This window comes from Bos javanicus, chromosome 21 (assembly GCF_032452875.1).
Source record: "Bos javanicus breed banteng chromosome 21, ARS-OSU_banteng_1.0, whole genome shotgun sequence".
Taxonomy (NCBI): domain Eukaryota; kingdom Metazoa; phylum Chordata; class Mammalia; order Artiodactyla; family Bovidae; genus Bos; species Bos javanicus.
In genome coordinates, this window is record NC_083888.1 from 6,813,606 (window position 1) to 6,834,696 (window position 21,091).

At 38.4% G+C, this 21,091-nt stretch overlaps 1 protein-coding gene across 4 annotated transcripts in view; it reads right to left on the reverse strand.

The window, feature by feature from the left end:
• Positions 1–21,091, reverse strand: part of LRRC28 (leucine rich repeat containing 28) — a 193,629-nt gene that overhangs the window by 25,662 nt on the left and 146,876 nt on the right. For 2 of the 4 annotated variants that reach the window (XM_061394269.1, XM_061394273.1), the window contains 2 exons: positions 11,606–11,781; positions 9,839–9,998 (listed from right to left, as the gene is read on the reverse strand). In XM_061394269.1, coding sequence (XP_061250253.1) covers positions 9,839–9,998; positions 11,606–11,781 — 336 coding nt within the window. Of the gene's footprint in view, positions 1–8,930; positions 9,065–9,838; positions 9,999–11,605; positions 11,782–21,091 lie in introns of those variants that run through there. The other 2 variants (XM_061394270.1, XM_061394272.1) reach the window with 2 other exon arrangements.

Below are 21,091 nucleotides of genomic sequence, written 5' to 3' on the forward strand. Positions count from 1 at the left end.
TGTTGAGTTTTGACAGAAAACAGCAAAATTCTGTAAAGCAAGTATCTGTCAATTAAAAAAAAAAAAAAGAGGGTGCCAACAAATAGGCTTTTGCTGAAAGGAAAAAACAACCCAAACATAAGTAAGAAAATAATATCAGCATTATTGTTATAAAGTAATACCCACAAAAAGCAAGGATAATATTTCATAAGTGATAAGTCATTTAATCATATAAGAATTAGACAGAAGATATTTAAAAATAAACTACTAATGAGTGGGAAAAAGGAGTATTAACTTGTCCAAACAGACAAAGTCTTGCACACTCTCTAACAAACGGGTCCCTACCCTAGGAACAACAGTTACCCAGACATATGGTTCTCTCATGTAATCACTCGGGCTTAAAAGACCAGGGAGAACTCCTGAAAGAACCAAGCTCTGTAAATCTGAGCTTGAAAGCAGCCAGCTGAAGCCATGGTATCCTCACCACCACCTTGTCCAGCTCACAGTAGATGCTCACAGCATGTCTGCTGACTGACTGGACAGAATAATTATTCTGAGCTATTTGGAAATAACTCTGATGGCTTTTTAATAGTGGAAATAGAAAAAAGAATCCTAAAATTCATATTGTCCCACAAAATATCTGAATACTAAACAAATCTTGAGGAAAAAACCCATAACTGAAGGCATCATACTTCTTGATTTCAAAATATTCTACAGTAATCAAAACAGTATGGTACTGGTATAAAGACAGATGAATAGACCAATGGAACAGAATAGAGAGCCTGGAAATAAACCCACACATATGCAGTCAACTGATCTTCCACAAGGAAGCCAACAATATACAATGGGAAAAGGACAGTCTCTTTGAGAAATAGCATGAGAAAACTGGACATCTACATGCAGAAGACTGAAAGTGTACCCTTATCCTACAGCGTACACAAAAACCAACTCAAAATGAATTAAAAACCTAAACATTAAGACCTGTAACTATAAAACCTCTAAAATAAAACAGTGGAAAAGCCCCTTGACATTGGTCTTTGCTATGACACCAAAGGCACACAAAAAAAGAAACAGGCAAGAGGAACTACATCAAACTAAAAAGCTTCCAAGCAGCAAAGTAAACAACCAGCAAAAGGAAAATGCAACCTGCAGAATGGAGATAACATTTGGAAACCCTGTACCCTGTATTTAATCATGGACTGATCTAAAATATATCAGGAACTCCTATAACTCAATAGCAAAAAAAACTCAATCTGATTTAAAAATAGACATTTTTCCAAAGAAGACACAGAGACGGCCAGTAAGTACATGAAAAGGCTCTCAACATCAAGAATTATCAGAGAAATGCAGATCAAAACCACAATGAGACATCCCCTCACGCCTGTCAGGATGGCTGCAAAAAAAGACAAAAAGTAAGTGTTGGCAAGGATGGAGATAAACTGGAATCTTTATACATGTTGGGGGGAATGTAAAATGCTACAGTCGCTATGGAATACAGTTTCTCAAAAAATTAAAAATAGAATGAACATATCCAGCAACCCCACTTCTGAGTATATATCCAGAAGATTTAAAGTCAGGGTCTCAAAGAAATATCTGCACTCCCATGTTCACAATATCCAAAACATGGAAACAACCTAAATGTCTATCAATTGATGAATGGATAAAGAAAATATGGAATGCACATACAATAGAGGGCTTCCCAGGTAGCTCAAATGGTAAAGAATCCGCCTGCAATGCAGGAGACCGGGATTCAATCCCTGGGTTGGGAAGATCCCCTGGAGGAGGGCATGGCAACCCACTCCAGTATTCCTGCCTGGAGAATCCCCCATGGACAGAGGAGCCTGGCTACAGTCCATGGGGTTTCAAAGAGTTGGACATGGCTGAGCAACTAAGACACACACACACACACACACACACACACACACACACACTAGCATATTAGTCAGCTTTAAAAAAGAAGTCCTGCTCTTGGCAACAACATGGATGAACCTGGAAGATAATATGGTAGGGGAAATAAGCCTGTTACAGGACAAATACTACATGATTCCACTTACATGAGCTATCTAAAATGGTCAAACTCAGAAGCAGAACGGTGAGTTACCAGGGAGTGCGGGAGGGGGAAGCAGGAGTTGTGTTCAATGGGTGCAGCTGCGGTTATGCAGGATGAGCAAGTTCTAGCGAGCTGCTGTATAATACAGTACCTACAGTTAATACTGTATGGTACACCTAAACATTTGCTAAGAAGGTAGGTTTCATGTTAAATGCTCTTACCCTGATTTTTAAAAAAAGGAATAGGAAGCATCAAGAATCTGGATCCTTAGTTGATCCAGAAGTCAACTAAGAGATATTCTACTTTAACCTAAAATAGTATTATAAGAGTTGTCATTTCCAGTGGCAGTACTTCCATCTGATACACTTCCTTTTGCAGACTTCTTTTTCCTAATTTTGTTTCGATGATAATGTATGACTTGAAAAAATTTATTTTGTTTCCCCTGCAAATAAATAAATAAGTAAAAAGGAAACCACTGGTCAGCTAATGTTTTAATAATTAAACATCATTTTTAACTTTTAAAGCAACAACCAGTTTGTTGCAAAAATTCAACACTACTCAAAGAAAACCAGTGCTTTGGTAAGCCATCAAGACTTTTCCTACATATTCAAACAATTTAAACCACATATATACATACACACATACACACACACACTTATATGTATTTATATATATACCCATGGCTGACAAAAATTGGGTATCACTATGTAACCTGTTTAAAAACATTTTTAACTAAACTTAAAAATTGCTACCAGAATCTTTCCTTTTCTTTTTTAACCTTATAAAGTTTCAAGCAAGAGGTTTTTTTAAGTCCCTTTAGTATATACTGGGTTTCCCTTGTGGCTCAGCTGGTAAAGAATCCGCCTGCAATGTGGGAGACCTGGGTTCGATCCCTGGGCTGGGAAGATCCCCTGGAAAAGGGAAAAGCTACCCACTCCAGTATTCTGGCCTGGAAAACTCCATGGACTGTATTGTCCATGGGGTTGCAAGGAGTCAGACATGACTGAGAAACTCTCACTTTCTTTTCACTTTAGCTATACACTACTTTTTATTATTATTTTGTATATTTATAAAAATACATCCTTACTGAAAATATTCAAATGATTCTACAGTATACAGAATTGAAAATTAAAGTCCCCACCTGACTACTCCATAACCCTACAATCTTCCCTTTCAAGGTGATCATAGTTTACAATTAGATTTACATCCTGTGGGATTTCTTAGTGCACACACACACATATGTATGTATACACACACACATATATTTTTCAGAAGTATCTTGTGCAGAATATTAGAGCTTTTCTTCATTTTATTAGTATTTCAAAATTTCTTTGTAGGTAGTGATTTATCTAGTAGCTATTAATAATTACAGCATAGTGTCTAAAACACAGATTTGAAGCCAGACTGCTAAATGGATCAAATCCCAGCTGTGCTGTGAGGTCCTGGCCCAGGTTCTAACCTTCCTGGGACCCAGTTCCACACCCTCTTACCCCCATAACATGGGGATTATATTAAGTTGAACCATATGGAAGGCATGATTCTCCTAATAATAGTACCTATCTTACAGTACTAAGTAACATAGCTCAACTTCCAACTGGGTCTCCTGACCCCCTAATGCTTATGAGTTCTTTCATTCCAGCCCCAGGGATTTACTGTACAAGAGCAGAGATATCACATGTCACCACACCAACACCAGAGCATACACTGTTAGTATCTGTTATGGACCAGATTTAATCGAGTGATATGGAAAGGAACACTGGGATTCTGGGCAGTTTCTGTCTCAAAACATTCTGGTGATCTAACTGAGACCTTTTGAATGTGTATGGTGGTGAATTTTCTTGTCAACTTGACTTGACTTGACCCAGTTATTTGGTCAAACACCAATCCAGATGTTGCTGTGAAGGTATTTTTCAGGTGTAGCAGCAGCTGCAGCTTAGTTGCTCAGTTGTGTCCAACTCTGTGACCCCATGGACTGTAGCCTGCCAGGTTCCTCTATCCATGGGGATTCTCCAGGCAAGAATACTGGAGTGGGTTGCCCTGCTCTCCTCCAAGGGATCTTCCTGACCCAGGGATTGAACCCAGGCATTGCAGGTGGATTCTTTACCATCTGAGCCACCAGGGAAGCCCTTTTTGACATTTAAATTAGTAGACTGAGTAATGCAGATAATGTTCCATAGTGTAGGTGGGCCTCATCCGATCAGTTTTAGAGCAAAGAAGCACAAGGACTTTTCCTGAAGACAGCTCCATAGAAACCCTACCTGAGTTTCTAGCCTGCTGCCCTGTGAAATTCAGACTCACGGCTGCAGCATCAACTCTTTCCTGAATTGCCAGCCTGCCAGCCTGCCCTGTGGTTTTGGACTTGCCAGCTCCCAAATCCCGTGAGCCAATTCCTTAAAAGCAATCAATATTTGCCTATACTTATTATTTACAGATATAGATACATGTTCTGTTTCTCTGGAGACTGTTAACTAATACAAATTCAGCTACTGGTAAGGGAAGCTGCTGTAACAAACATTTAAAAATCTAGATGTGACTTCGAAATTAAGCAGTAGAGGCTAGAAGAGTTTTGCCTTGTGGAGACTATTGGTAGAAATAGAGATATTAAAGAATATCAGGTGAGGGTTTACAAATGAAAGAGGAAAACTACAGAAAAGGGGCTTCCCAGGTGGCTCCGTCATAAAAAATCTGCCTGCCAAGCAGGAGATGTAGGAGACATGGGTTCAATCCCTGAGTTGGAAAGATCCCCTAGAGGAGGAAATGGCAACTCACTCCAGTGTTCTTGCCTGGAAAAATCCTATAAAATGTACGCTATAGCAAAAGCTTCTACTGTCTTAGACAACACATATATTGTCATGAAGAGGATGTTTCTGGAAATAAGAGGTACTAGACAAAAATGAGGAATGTGTTATTGTAAAATGAAAGAAAGATCATCATTGTTAGAAACCACAGAGGACTCAACCGAATTGTGTTATGCTGGATGGAAAACAGAACTTATAAGTGATCATCTTGGGTCCAGGCATACCTCAGATACATTGCAGGTTCAGTTCCAAACCACCACAATAAAGCAAACAGAATAATAAAGCCAGTCACACAAATTGTTTGGTTTCCCAGTGTATGTAACAGTTATTTTTACACTATAATGTAGTCAAAAGTATGCAAAACCATTATGTTTTAAAAAACCAATGTGTATACCTTTATTTAAAAGTATTGCTGAAAAATGTTAACCATCATCCCAGCCTTCAGTGAGTAGTAGGAGTAACATCAAAGATCACTGATCACAGACCCACTATCACAAGTATAAAAATAATGAAAAAGTTCCAAGTGAGAATTACCAAATGTGACACAAAGACAGGAAGTGAGCAAACGCTGTTAGAGAAATGGAACCAATAGGCTTTTTTGATGCAGGGTTGACACAAACCTCCAATTTGTAAAAACTACACTATCTGTGAAATGCAATAAAATGAAGCACAAAAAGATGAGGTACGCCTATATTTAGCTGAGGAGGTTTCTAAGCAAAGTCCTGAAGGCATGGCCTGGTTTTTCTTTGCTGCTTACAGTAAAATGTGAGAGGAGGGAGATAAATTGAGGGAGCTGTTCAGCAAAAAGGAATCAAAACTTGAAGATTTGGGAAATTGCCAGGCTATCTGTAAAAAATGAGAAAGCATGTTCTGGAGAAAACACCAAGGGTATTTATAGCTAGACAACCTTGAAAAGATTAGGCATGAGACTTGTGATCTGGTCAACCATTTCAGCAGAAATGCTGATAGCTTGGAGGGGACAGACATGCAACAGGGTAAAGAAATGCTGTCAGACTTCTGGGATTCCACAGGCAGGAAACAAGCTGTCAAGTAAAGGGAAGAATAACCTTGGGGATGGGGTCACCTCCCCAATTCTAGAGAGTGAGGTAACTTCCTTGGTTTTAGAGAGCAGGGCCCTCACTCAGGGCTAAGGAGGTGAGGCCACTTCACCAGAGGGTCTAAAGGACAGAGCGTCTAACCAGAGAAAAATCTAATGGAATTTGTCCTTCTAGGTTTTGGACTTTTCTGAAACTCATGATCTCTTTTTCTCCTTTCTGTAATGTAAATGTCTATCTTATGCTTGTCCCAACCATCATATACTGAAAGAAGATAACCAGTCTGGTTTTACAGATTCACAGATGAGGACTTTCTGTCCCACGGTGAGTTATGCTTGAGTTTTACTCATACTTGGTTTAGATACTTAAGATTAGATTTTGAATTCAAGAGTTGATGCTGGAATGGGTTAGGATTTGGGGAGTGTTGGGATGGAATGAATTTATTATGCCTGTGAGAAGGACATGAATTTTTGGAGGATAGACTGTTATGGGTTGAACTGTATCCCCCTAAATTCATGTTAAAGTCCTAATCCCTAAAACCCCAGAAGGTGACTGCTATCAACTGAACTGTGTCCCCCGATCCTGCCACTGATTCATATGTTTAAGCCCTAATCTCCAGTGTGATGGTATTTGGATATGGGGCTTTTGGAGATATTAGGCTTAGATGAGTTCATAATGGTGGGGTCCTGATGATAGGATTAATGCCCCTATAAGATGAGACGCCAGAGACTTTGTGCATGTGTGTGATCATATTCTCTGCCACTCGAGACAGCAAGAAAATGGCTACATTCAAACCAGGAAGAGAGCCCTCAGCACAACCTAACCATATACACCCTGATTTCACACTTCAGCTTCTGTGTGAGACTGACTTTCTGTTGTTTAAGCCAGCCTATGGTATTTTGTTTGTTTGTATGGTGGCCCTAGCAGAGTAAAACAGTAACCTTATTTGGAAACAGGGTCACTGCTGGTATAATGAGTTAAGTTAGGATGAGGTCATCAGGGAGGGCCCTAATGCAATGTCACTGGTGTCCTTATGAACAAGGGACATTTGGACACCAAGACAGACTCACACAGAAGACATTGTGAAGAGAAGGGAGGTGATGGCTATCTACAAGATTTAGACCCTTCCGTCACAGCCTTCTGAAGGAACCAATCCTTTCATATCTCTAGCCTTCAGATCTCTGAGACAACATCTACAGCAGATCTTGTCAGCCAGTTCTGTGGTATTCTGCTGAGGCATCCATAGGAAATGAATAAAATACCCTTGCAAAACCTCTGAGTAGCTGGATTTCCTATTGGGAAATACAAAATTTATAAGGCTCATACACGTGTGGGAAAAGCCAGACATATGTTCTAGTAATAAATAATCCTCTGAGTTGACATTCTCCATTTTAACAAATGAACAGTAATTTGGGGAAATGAAAACTTGCTATGCTTATTGTGATCAAAAGTTAACGAACATACTAGCTATTATTCTCTCTATAGATATTTGAAGATTTCGGTATTTACTGTTTATGCAAAATACTGCAATTTCTTTTTACTTGACTCTGTATTAAACTTAGATTGGAACTAATACTTGTATGAGACTTGGTATTTTAGAAGCATATTCAATATGTTCCTTTAAAATGATGCCAAATATCCACATTAATTTAGATTTTGGCTGATATGCTGAATTATTTTATGACAAGCAATGTAAACTGAACTGAATATATTAGAAAACTTAAAAACAATATTGTCAAGACCTTTTAGAATTTATGATATTAAAAATATTGATTTTTAGCAATAAGCTATTGAGATTCAAGTATTTGGTTTTCAGTTATAAAAGCAAGTGCTTTAAAGACTATGCTAGGAACTAAAGTCAAAGCTTTTAATACAATCTCCATAGCAACATGGGAAGGAGCAAAGTCCAGTGGACCAAATGCAATATACAAATTCTAAAATTCAAATCTTAGCATTAACTCACCACAGAAAGCCATGTTTGTATCTTGGTATTTCAGTTTTTGCTATAAACATAGGCACTTCTGGCATAGATTAACAAAAGGGCATTGCCTAAGATCTATGTATTTGATACACTCATTTTACTAAACTAACAATATTATATTTATATTATAAAGCAATAAGATATTCATACTGGTTGAAGCAGAGAAACAAGTAGCAGTAAATAGAATATGCAAATACTTATCGAATAAGTTTCCCAAATTTCATGTAAAGATAACACAAAAATGACTTCATTTGAAGGATCTACTTTATTTTCACAAGTTAATTCCCATGATGAAATGAAAGTTTAGCTTTTAAATAGGTATTTAGGATTTTATCAGCTGCTAACAGAGCATCCTTGCCATACTGCACTGTTTCCATTTTCACATTGTCAGTAAGGAAATGTTCTCTACAGGAAGCTGTGCAACAACAATGCAGAAGGATTTTACTATAGTTTAATGAATTTAAGATTTTCCTATAATGATATCTTACTAATATAAACATCATTTGCTAAAGACATATACACAAAATAAATTTTTAAAAGTTTTTGAGCTACAAAAAGATATCATAGTTAACAGTTACTCAATATGTATTACATGCCAGGTACCATCCTGGGCTCTTTATATAAAACAATCTCATTTAATCCTCACAATGACCTTATTAAATAGATAGGATTACTATGTTCATTTTACTTGAAAAGATGAAGCTCAGAAATGTTATGTCAATTTGCCCAAGATCTCCCAGGGAAGGAGTCAGAATCATGGCCGGTGACTTGATCAATATATTCCCTACTGTTTCTTACAGATGTGCCTATTTCATTTGTTAATTTTACTCATGTAGTTAACACTCAAATCCTGACTCCGTCCTTTCAGCTCTGAGCAGAAGGAGGAGATTAGCAAGGTTTGGAGGAGGGCTTCTGGAGGCAGGCATGGCAAAGAAGCAGGAAACTAAAAATGCAGAAAGTTGAAACGGGAACTGAAAGTATAGCAAAACAGGATTATTCAGGTAAGAAACAAGAAAAATGCAGTTTGGGGAAGGAGTGGGTAGAGAGATGGAAAGGTAACTACCATTTGCCAAGCACCCATTACGTGCCAGGTGTCTGCCTTCATCGTCTGCTGATCCTCAGATGCCCTGCCCAGCAGGCTGTTCCAGCTCCATTCTGAGGCTCTCAGAGGTGCAGTACCCTGCCCACGCTCGCTCTCATTCTACAAAAATGATTATAAAGGAAACGCTTCTGGGACTGAATAGGGGTAACAAGTTTTCCTGAAAAATGTACTAACCCAAAATACCACATTTGAGGATAAGTGAGGTATTATAGCATCTTTTTTTTTCAACTTTGAAAAATGCGAACTTAGAAGATCCTAAATTTAGAAAATCTATAAGCTGAGGCAGGGCTAATGGAGGATTTTTCATTTCATGTCCTATTTTTAATTGTCTGGTATTCTTTTTTAAACTACCAGCATGGAGTTTTTTATTTAGTTAACATTCTTTGCAAATTCAAGGCACTGTGCCAAGAAACAGAGTGGCAAGAGAATGCCATTTGGAAGTGTTAGAAATTCAAAACAGAAACACACACACAATGTTCAGCCACACACTTTCAGTTAGCAATGTGAGTTAAATAGAAGGGCTGGGCTGGACCCATTATATAACAAATATTTTGTTCTTACACTCCTTGTTGCCTAAAGACTATTGTGAATAGGGGAACAGCAGGAAAACACTTCTCCAAAGAATGAGCTACTCTAAATAACATATACAATAAAACCATTCTTCACAAGACCAAAAATGTAATAAAGGGAAACCCAGTTTTCTTACCATACTGAAAATGTCACTTGTTTCATTTAGTTGTATGGCAGGAAGCACTCTAGGCCCCTTTCAAGCTGCTGACGTGACAGCACTTTTTACGTGTGTCCTCCACCCCCTCCCCACGTTCCCACCCCTCGCCCAGGTGTAAGCCCGGGTGCCCACTTAGGCATGATTACCCCTGGTGCAGCCCTGCCATCGGCGTCTCTCTCAAGGGGAAGAGCTTGGGGTAGACAATCGTAAACATGGGCTCGCTGCACCGGTGACAGTGCCCCAGGGGGCAGTGCAGCAGCTCCAGCAGACTTCTGGGTAACGAGACTGGAGACAGAAAGTCCAGATCTGGAACACAAGAGAAAAATCATGCACAAATAAAAAATGAGATATCCTTGAATGAGGCTTCTTATAATACGTCTCACTGTTAACAAGTAAATTCGGTTAGTGAAAAGTACTGCATGTGAAAAGTTTTGTTATCTGATAGGCACTGAATGAAAACATAACATTATTTGGAAATGAAAGATTTTTTTACACTTCAGACACTAAGAGAAACCTTAAGTCTATTCTTTTAAGAGCAACCTGAGCTGTCCTGAGGTGGAAGCAAAGAAAGAGTAAGGCCAAATATTCTTTAAGAACAAAGACCAAAAAGGCTGCTGGGTTTATCCAGAGACAGTCTGCAAACTTCTGTAAAAGACAGAGAATATAAAAAGGTCTGCGACTGAAGACTGAAACAGACTTTCATTAAGTTCCTCCTAGGTCTATTGGGGATTTAGAATGTTTCAAGCTAAATTACATTTACTGAAAAGAATGAAAAGGGGAAACAAAGAAATCAAAGAAAATGAAAAATAACGATTCCCTGTCTCCCTTCCATGAGCTGTCATTAATAAAAACAGGATGTTTTTTCCTTAGTGTAGTCTGAGCACACCAAAGCAATGTTTAAAGCAAAATATCCTAGGGGTCTGGGCAATCCTGAGCACAAATGTACACTGGATTGCTACTGACAGTGAACACCAGGAGAGAGAGAAATAGTCACGATGAGGTGACACCTAAAATTCACTGAATCATCTTTGGGAAGGAAATACAAATTATCTTACTATCTTCTGTATCTGTCCAGATTTTTCAATAACCATTTTGAAAAATGTAATTTGTTCATAGGTGAATAATTTCAGTTTTCTGTTCAGTTTTTGAAAACAACTTAATACATTCCTGGGAGGTTAATGTTAGATGTTTTTGTATGAACTTCTCTTTTTTTTAAAGCAAGGACAAAGCATTTAGCAGTTTTAAAAACACTTAAAGTGTATTTTCTCATTAACGCTGCCTGGTGCTTTTTTAAAGCATCTCAGGTCCACTCTACATCACCTAAGACATACATACACTACTAAAGACTTTCCAAACCAAGAGTTGGCATCCTGTGGTAATACTGCCACAGGGTCCTGGAATTAATTTCCCTTTACATATATAAATTTCTTAGATGTGAGGAGGGTGCATGGCAAAAGCCTGCTATGTTGGAAGAAGTACCAACTTTGCTTTAGGGGTAAGATCTTTGCACATGTTTTCTTATGGAAGAAAGTACCAATGCCAGTCTTCTCACTTCTACCAAATATGTGTTCCCCACAAGCAATTTCTTTCAACTTCAACCACATAGTTTAAACATGTAACCTGTTCTTCTGACTGAACACCATATCTAGTGAACGCTTCTCTGTATCTGTAGGGGTTGCTGAAGGGATCAGTGTTGACAAAATACTAAAACTTTTCTCTTACAAAAAATGTCCCATTGCACGACTGGGCAAATGTACTTAATGCCACTGAACTGAGCACGTAAAGGTGGTAAATTTTATGTTGGGTATATTTTACCACAATTTTGAAAGTGAACATCAAAATAGCATAAAACACAATCCCTAAGCTCACTGAATAAGAAGTAGGGGAAAAAAGAAAAGAGAGGTCCCATGTACCTTTTAGAGAAGCGTGGTAGGTGTGATGCAGAGTCCTCATGGCCAGCTCCTGCAGAGGCAGGATGTGATCCTTCTCTGTCCCTATGGCCTTCACCTCAGCAGGGAGGAAAACGGTTAGTTGCCCTGATGAAAAGGAAAGCAGCTTCACCTCAGAAACTTGAATGGGAGCACCACAGCTACAGAAAGACACACATTCACAGTAGCGTTAGCCAAAAGGAAATGACTATATGTGCCAATAAAAATGTGTTAATCAAAATATACATTTAGAATTTTAAGACACTGCTGAATTGCCAAAATTCTTTTCAAAGTGAACAGATGCTATCCTGGGTTCCTTAATAAAATCTGGCACAGAAATTTCGACTCATCATTTGGAACTCAGCTAAAATCGTCACTGAGGTCCAGGCATTGCCAGTAAGGACAAACTTGGAAGGAATTTCCTTCGTCGGGAAAATTTGCTTAGTAAGCTCCATTTATCCTCATTTTCTTACCCTTTCTAAGTTTATGTTTATTGAAATTTTCAAAATTAAAAGGAACAAAGAGAACTCTGTTAAGTTATAATACTTTGGTTTAACAGAATTTTTGTGTGGGGAAAACACCCAACAAAGCAAACAGATTTTTAATGGCAGCAGATAACTTTACTGGGTCCTTCCATAAACTTGTGGAGAAAATATTCTTGGCAGGGTCTATTGAATAAGCCAAGTCACATACTATTCCCTACAGCCACACATAACCAGAAGGCAGAGACATTGCTGTTCCTTTAGCTTTACAGGGTTACTAAAATTCAGGAGTCCAATCTCTTTCCATTTCCTGTCTGAGATCACCAGGTTACCTAAAAGTTTCAACACCTTTCTTCTCTAATGACAAACAGGTGCCAACAAACCTTGACTCTCCAGACACAATACGAGGTAATCTCTCTATGATCGACTAGAGACAGGCAATGAAGAAGGTACAGTACTGGAAGACAGAAGCCCTTGGCTTATTTGTTCATTATAAGTTCCTACATTTACTCATTCCTTTCATCAGAAAATGGGCTTGCCAGTTGGTGCTAGTGGTAAAGAATCCGCCTGCCAATGCAGGAGACATGGGTTTAATCCCTCGGTCAGGAAGATCCTCTGGAGGAGGGCGTGGCAACCCACTTTAGTATTTGTGCCTGGAGAATCCCATGGACAGAAGAGCCTGGCAGGCTACATACAGTCCATGGGGCAGCAAAGAGTCAGATACTAGAGTGACTAGACACTATTTCATCAGAAAATATTCCCAGGACACTTAATATACACAAGTCAAGATACTTAAATTAAGAAAAAAAAAATGACTTCCTTCCCTTGAAAAATGTAATAATTACAATATAATTATTCTAATATTGGGTCAGAGAAGATGGAGGAACTGACTTTGTCCAGGGAATTAGAGAAGGTTCTACAGAGAAGAGAGTATCTGACCTAGAACTCAATTAATTTTACTCAGTTTCTCCACTCAGCTCGACAAAAAGAACCTCAGGAGGCCACACTGGCCTTCCTACTAGGCAAAACCTGTATCTCAGAAGGAAGCATTTTTTCACATTCTAACAGTATAGTTTGGCTTTGCCTTCTTCAACAGCATGACAAATTCTGTGTCTGGCTCCTTTTGTCAACATTATCTTCCTGGGATACACCCATGCTACTGTGTGTACTATGGTTTATTCATTTTCATTGCTGTGAAGTACTGGTAAATGTATGGGCTGTTTCCAGGGCTGGGCTATATGAACATTGTTGTATGTATTATCTGATACATATGAGCATGAAATTCTGTTAGGTACATACTTAAGATCAGAATTGAGATTATTATACTGAGGAGAGGTGGACAATTAAAAGATACACATATGCTAAAACAAGAGTGAAGAGGGGAGTGAGAGCTGTACCATTTCAGAAAACATAATCAAAGAAAGTCTTTCTGAAAAGGTGACATTTGAGCATAGACTTGACTGAAGAGAAGAGTTAACTCAGTCACAGCCTGGTAGGCACCTTAACTAGAGGACAAGGAACTAAGAGTTCAGGGTGTCCAAAACAGCAAGAGTTCGTAGGACAGAGAACCTTAGGGGAGAGAGATACAATGTACAGAGAGAACTCTGGAGATTCCCAGAAGGCCCCCTTTGAATATTCAGATGAGTACTGATCAGCACAGGCAAGGAAACTACCTAAGGCTGGAAAAAGGAGGAGGTGAAAAGATTAAGGCTAACAGTGCCCAACAATCCCACAGGGCTGGAAAGGGCTCCTGCTCTCATCAGGTAGACTTAAACATCACAATTCAAGGGGCCCCGAGCAGAATCTTATTTTAGGAGCAGTGAGTAATTAGTGCTAGACTGAACACCACTCCATTCCCACCCAACAAATCCTTAATAGCCATATCTGAAAGATTAAACTGTTTCCAGTTAATTTAAATGAATCCCAGGACATATATTAAGAATAGTTACATGAAATAAAAAATATTCCACACTCAATCAACATCATAAATTTCACACTACATGGCATCCAACCAAAAATTACCAGGCTTTTCAATAAGCAGGAAAATATGACATACAATGAGGGGAAAAAAAATCACATGACTGAAACAACCAAGATACATATTAAAACTGGCAGAAAAGGTCATTATATCAATAGAAGAAAGATGTGTTGCATCCATAGCTCTCACCTAAAGCAACCAGAAATAAGATAGTAAAGTAAGCCCTAAGTAAATAAAAGAAATGATAAAGAGCATCAAGATAATTAATAACATAGAAAACAGTAATAGAGAGAAATCAATGAAAACAAAAAAGCTGGAACTTTGAGAACATTAATAAACTCGAAAAACCTCTAACTAGACTAATCAGAGGGAAGACATAAATTACCAATATTAATATGAGAAAGACATTGCCCAGTTTCTACAGATAGTAAAAGGGTAAGAAGCAACTTTATACTAATACAAAGTCTTTGAAAGACAAAAATTAGCAAAGCTCACTCAAGATCCACAGAAGCTGAACAGCTCTACATTTATGAATGAAGTTGAACTCATAGTTAAAAGACTGGAATACTTCTCAACTCATTCTTTGAAGCCATCATTATCCTGACACCAAAACCAAATGAACACATAACAAGAAAAGAGAAGCAATTAGTATCACACATAGATGTAGATGGAAAAAGTTAAACAGAATTTTAGCAAATTTTATTTAACAATGTATAACGTCATTATGATCAAATGAAGCTTGATCAATTAATCAAGATTGTATTAATCTTAAGGAAATAATGTAATTCACTATATTAAAGCCTAAAAAGGAAAAACAATATAATCATTTCAAAAGATGTCAAAAAAGGGTCTAACAAAATTCAACATGCATCTGTAATTTAAAAACTCTCAGCAAACTAGGAATAGAAGAGAATTTACTAATCTGATAAACAACCATCAATATCGTACTTAATGTTGAAAAACTGTTTTCTCCATAAATTCAGCAGACAAACATGTCTGCTCTCACTACTTCTATTTACCATAAACTGGAGCTTCTAACCAGTACAATAAAGAAAAAAAAAAAAAAAGGCAACTAGAATTGAAAGGAAGAAGTAAAATTGTCTTTCTTCCCAGAAGACATGACTGTATGTATAAAGTTAAGTATAATCTTTAAAAAACCTACTGGAACTAATAAGTGAACTTGGTAAGTTTGGAGGATACAAGATCAGTTATAGGAAATTATATTTCTATTGGTTACAATGATCAATTGGAAATTTAAAAAAAACTTTGAACACCATATATAATACTATTTGAAATATGAAATACTTGGGGGTAAATCTGACAAAAGGGGTCTGAGACATATACACAGAACCCTACAAAAAATGCAGAGTAATTAAGACATTTATTGTGATCATAGGCTAGGAGACGCAATATTGTTAAGATGTTAATTCTGCTCAAATTGATCTATAGACACAATGCAATTAAAATTACAGGCCTTTAAAAATACATATAAATTGAAACTTTGATTCCAAAATTTATATAGAAATGCAAAACAGCTAGAATAGTAAAAAAAAATTTTTTAATTTAAAGACTTAAAATTTCTTGGTAATCAAAGCAATGTATTATTGGTGCCAAAATAGGCAAAGAGATAACCAGAGAAGATAGTGTATCCAGAGACAGACCCACACATACATGGACAACTAATTCCCAACTAAGGTACAAAGGAAATACAGTGGAGAAAGGCCAGTATTTTACACAAATGGTATCTGAACAACTGTATATCCATATGTAAGAAATAGGAACTTCTAGACTGAGACGAGTACACAAAAGTTATCATGGAAATGTTTTACAAGAAGTTAAGTAAAAGTACAGATTTGAGAGAATAAAAAATTTAAAAAAATAGGACCTTCAACCATACCTTGTACCATATACAAAAATTAGCTCAAAATGAATTACAGACCTAAATGTAAATCTAATTCATTAAAAATTCTAGAAGACAGACAACATAGGAGAAAACTTTTGTGATTTGGATTATAATAAACTGTGAAAGTTCTAAAAGAGATGGGCATACCAGACCACCTGACCTGCCTCTTGAGAAACCTGTATGCAGGTCAGGAAGCAACAGTTAGAACTGGACGTGGAACAACGGATTGGTTCCAGATAGGAAAAGGAGTACGTCAAGGCTGTATATTGTCACCCTGCTTATTTAACTTCTATGCAGAGTACAGCATGAGAAACACTGGGCTGGAAGAAGCACAAGCTGGAATCAAGATTGCCGGGAGAAATATCAATAACCTCAGATATGCAGATGATACCACCCTTATGGCAGAAAGTGAAGAAGAACTAAAGAGCCTCTTGATGAAAATGAAAGAAGAGAGTGAAAAAGTTGGCTTAAAGCTCAACATTCAGAAAACGAAGATCATGGCATCCGGCCCCATCACTTCATGGCATATAGATGGGGAAACAGTGGAAACAGTGTCAGACTTTATTTTTCTGGGCTCCAAAATCACTGCAGATGGTGATTGCAGCCATGAAATTAAAAGACGCTTACTCCTTGGAAGGAAAGTTATGACCAACCTAGACAGCATATTAAAAAGCAGAGACATTACTTTGCCAACAAAGGTCCATCTAGTCAAGGCTATGGTTTTTCCAGTGGTCATGTATGGATGTGAGAGTTGGGAATATAAAGAAAGCTGAGCGCTGAAGAATTGATGGTTTTGAACTGTGGTGTTGGAGAAGACTCTTGAGAGTCCCTTGAACTACAAGGAGATCCAACCAGTCCATCCTAAAGGAGATCAGTCCTGGCTGTTCACTGGAAGGACTGATGTTGAAGCTGAAACTCCAATACTTTGGCCACCTGATGCGAAGAGCTGACTAATTTGAAAAGACCCTGATGCTGGGAAAGATTGAGGGCAGGAGGAGAAGGGGATGCCAGAGGATGAGATGGTTGGATGGCATCACCAACTTGATAGACTTGAGTTTGGGTGGACTCTGGGAGTTGGTAATGGACAGGGAGGCTTGGGGTTCTGCAGTTCATGGGGTCGCAAAGAGTCAGACATGACTGAGCAACTGAACTGAACTGAAAAGCAAGATCCATAAAGGAACAAATTGATCAGTTGGACTTTATCAAAATAAAAAGTGTCTGCTCTTCAAAAGGCCCTGTGAAAAAAATGTCTGGATTGGGAGAAGACACTTGTGAAGCAAATAAATACGATAAAGGACTTTTGTCCAGACTCTATAGAGAATTTTCAAAACTCAGTAATAACACAAACACCCAAGGGAAAAAATGGGAGAAAGACTTAAGACACTATATCAAAGCAGATATCTGGATGGCAAATAAAACATAAAAAGATGAACACCTTTATTCACTAGGGAAATGAAATTTTAAAATATAATGGAAATATCATTTCACACCTAGGATAAAACCTAAAAGACTTACTATTCCAAGTATTAGCAGAAATATGTAAGAACTGAAAATCTCCTTTATTATAGGTGGGAATGTAGAATGGTACGGTTATTTATTAAGTTTGTCAGTTCTTTCAAAAATTAAACATATATGTACTACATGATCCAAATACTCCACTCCTAAGTATTTATCCAAGGAAATTTAAGTCTAGGACATTTAAAAGACATTCTACACATGTTCGTAACATTTTATTGGAATAAAGCCAAGAACTAGAACCAACACAAATGTCCATGAACAAGTGAAGGGGAACAATCTGCAGAATATACATACAATGGAATTCTACATAGCAAAAAAAAAATGAACTGTTGATCCACACTATATCGTGAATAAATCTCCAAATCGTTATGCTGAGTGAAAGACGCCAGAGTTTCATGTAAAACTCAAGAAGATACAAATTAATTGACAGTGACAGCACACAGATCCCTGGTTACCTGGAGACAGGATGAAGAGAAGGAAGGAAAAATGATTACCAAGGGGCATGAGGAAACTTTGGTGGTAGAGGATATGTTTATTATCTTAATTACAGTGATGGATTCAGAGGTATGTATGTATGTTTATACATACATATGTAAAAATTTTCCAAATTTTATATATATATATGAAAGTGAAAAGTGAAAGTGAAAGCTGCTCAGTCGTGTCTGACTCTTTGCAACCCATGGACTATACAGTCCATGGAATTGTCCAGGCCAGGATACTGGAGTGGGTAGCCTTTCCCTTCTCCAGGGGATCTTCCCAACCCAGGGATTGAACCGCAGTCTCCCGAATTGCAGATGGATTCTTTACCAGCTGAGCCACAAGGGAAGACCAAGAATACTGGAGTGGGTAGCCTATACCTTCTCTAGCGGATCTTTCTGACCCAGGAATCAAACTGGAATCTCCTGCATTGCAGACAAGATTCTTTACCAACTGAGCTACTAGGGAAGCTAGCAGTTATAATATATATAAATATATATATGTATAATATAAATATATAAATATATATATATATTTATAAATATATAATATATATACTTTATTGTTGTTGTTTAGTCGCTAAGTCATGTGTGACTCCTTTGAGACCCCATGGATTGTAGCTTGCCAGTTTCCTCTGTCCATGGAATTGTCCAGGCAAGAACACTGGAGTGGGTTGCCATTTCCTTCTCTACATACATACGTTGCTAAGTCGAGTCAGTCGTGTCCAACTCTGTGCGACCCCATAGACGGCAGCCCACCAGGCTCCCCCGTCCCTGGGATTCTCCAGGTAAGAACACTGGAATGGGTTGCCATTTCCTTCTTCAATACATGAAAGTGAAAAGTGAAAGTGAAGTCGCTTAGTCCTGTCTGACTCTTAGCGACCCCATGGACTGCAGCCCACCAGGCTCCTCCGTCCATGGATTTTCCAGGCAAGAGTACTGGAGTGGGGTGCCACTGCCTTCTCCAATACATACTTTATATCTGTGCAATTTATCATATGTCAGTGTAGAATTGGGAATAAAAGCCTAACTGGGCATGGGCTGAGAGAAAATAGAAAGTGGAGAAAGTGATCTTTCTTTAAAGGGAAGCAGAAAAATAGTGGAGAAGTCAAAGAATAAAAACAAAATGTTATATGGAAGAAGTATACCATGGAGGAATATATATAGCATCATTCAGTTTACACAAAGTTAAAGACAAAACTTGAAAATACACTATATGGGGATGTATTTACATATATTAAAATCATAACTCAGTGAAAATGAATGATAAATACATAATTCAGAATAATGGCTAGCCTTAGAGAAGCAGAAGGAGCATGCATAGGAGAGAACCTTATAGGGGCTTCAAAATTGTTAGTAATGTCATTTTTGTAAGCTAATGATACTTATACACACTTCCCAGGTTGCTCAGGGGTAAAGAATCCACCTGCCAGGCAGAAGACATGGGCTCAGTCCCTTGGTTGGGAAGATCCACTGGAGAAGGAAATGGCAACTTACTCTTGCCTGGGAAATCACATGGACAGAGGAGCCTGGTGGGCTACAGCCCATGAGGTCTCAAAAGAGTCAAACATGACTTTGCAACTAAACAACAACAACAGCAATGATATTTATACTGATGTGCAGGGTCAAAATATGGAAGCTTTCTCGTCAAATTTTAAGAAATGACCCTCTTACTTTAATTGATGCCAAAGAGAGTGGCCTTAAGCAGAAAGGTATCCCATGGATGCTGGTGGCCTTATAAATTCTAACTCATACCCTTACCTTGGGGAACACTGTATTCAATAAGCTATGGCTCTTCTTGCCTACAGGCCAAATTGGGCCTAGAGCTTTCTATATCCTGTAATTCCAGATACAAATGTTACTCTTCCCCAAATCTAATTCCATTCAGTTCAGTTCAGTTCAGTCGCTCAGTCCTGTCCGACTCTTTGAGACCCCATGAATCACAGCATGCCAGGCCTCCCTGTCCATCACCAACTCCTGGAGTTCACTCAAACTCACGTCCATTGAGTCAGTGATGTCATCAAACCATCTCATCCTCTGTCGTCCCCCTTTCCTCCTGCCCCCAATCCCTCCCAGCATCAGAATCTTTTCCAATGAGTCAACTCTTCGCATGAGGTGGCCAAAGTACTGGAGTTTCAGCTTTAGCATCATTCCTTCCAAAGAAATCCCAGGGCTGATCTCCTTTAGACCATCTGGTTGGATCTCCCTGCAGTCCAAAGGACGCTCAACAGTCTTCTCCAACACCACAGTTCAAAAGCATCAATTCTTCGGTGCTCAGCTTTCTTCATAGTCCAACTCTCACATCCATACATGACCACTGGAAAAACAATAGCCTTGACTAGATGGACCTTTGTTGGCAAAGTAAAGTAATGTCTCTGCTTTTCAATATGCTATCTAGGTTGGTCATAACTTTTCTTCCAAGGAGTAAGCATCTTTTAATTTCATGGCTGCAGTCACCATCTGCAGTGATTTTGGAGCCCCAAAAAATACAGTCTGACACTGTTTCCACATCTATTTCCCATGAAGTGATGGGACCAGATGCCCTGATCTTCATTTTCTGAATGTTGGGCTTTAAGCCAAGTTTTTCACTCTCTTCTTTCACTTTCATCAAGAGGCTTTTTAGTTCTTCTTCACTTTCTGCCATAAGGGTGGTATCATCTGCATATCTGAGGTTATTGATATTTCTCCGGGCATTCTTGATTCCAGCTTGTGCTTCTTCCAGCCCAGCATTTCTCATGATGTACTCTGCATATAATAATAAGGGTGTCAATATACAGCCTTGACGTACTCCTTTTCCTATTTGGAACCAGTCTGTTGTTCCATGTCCAGTTCTAACTGTTGCTTCCTGACCTGCATACAGGTTTCTCAAGAGGCAGGTCAGGTGGTCTGGTATGCCCAACTCTCAGAATTTCCCACAGTTTATTGTGATCCACACAGTCAAAGGTTTTGGCATAGTCAATGAAGCAGAAATAGATGTTTTTCTGGAACTCTCTTGCTTTTTCCATGACCCAGCAGATGTTGGTAATTTGATCTCTGGTTCCTCTGCCTTTTTTAAGACCAGCTTGAACATCTGGAAGTTCACGGTTCATGTATTGCTGAAGCCTGGCTTGGAGA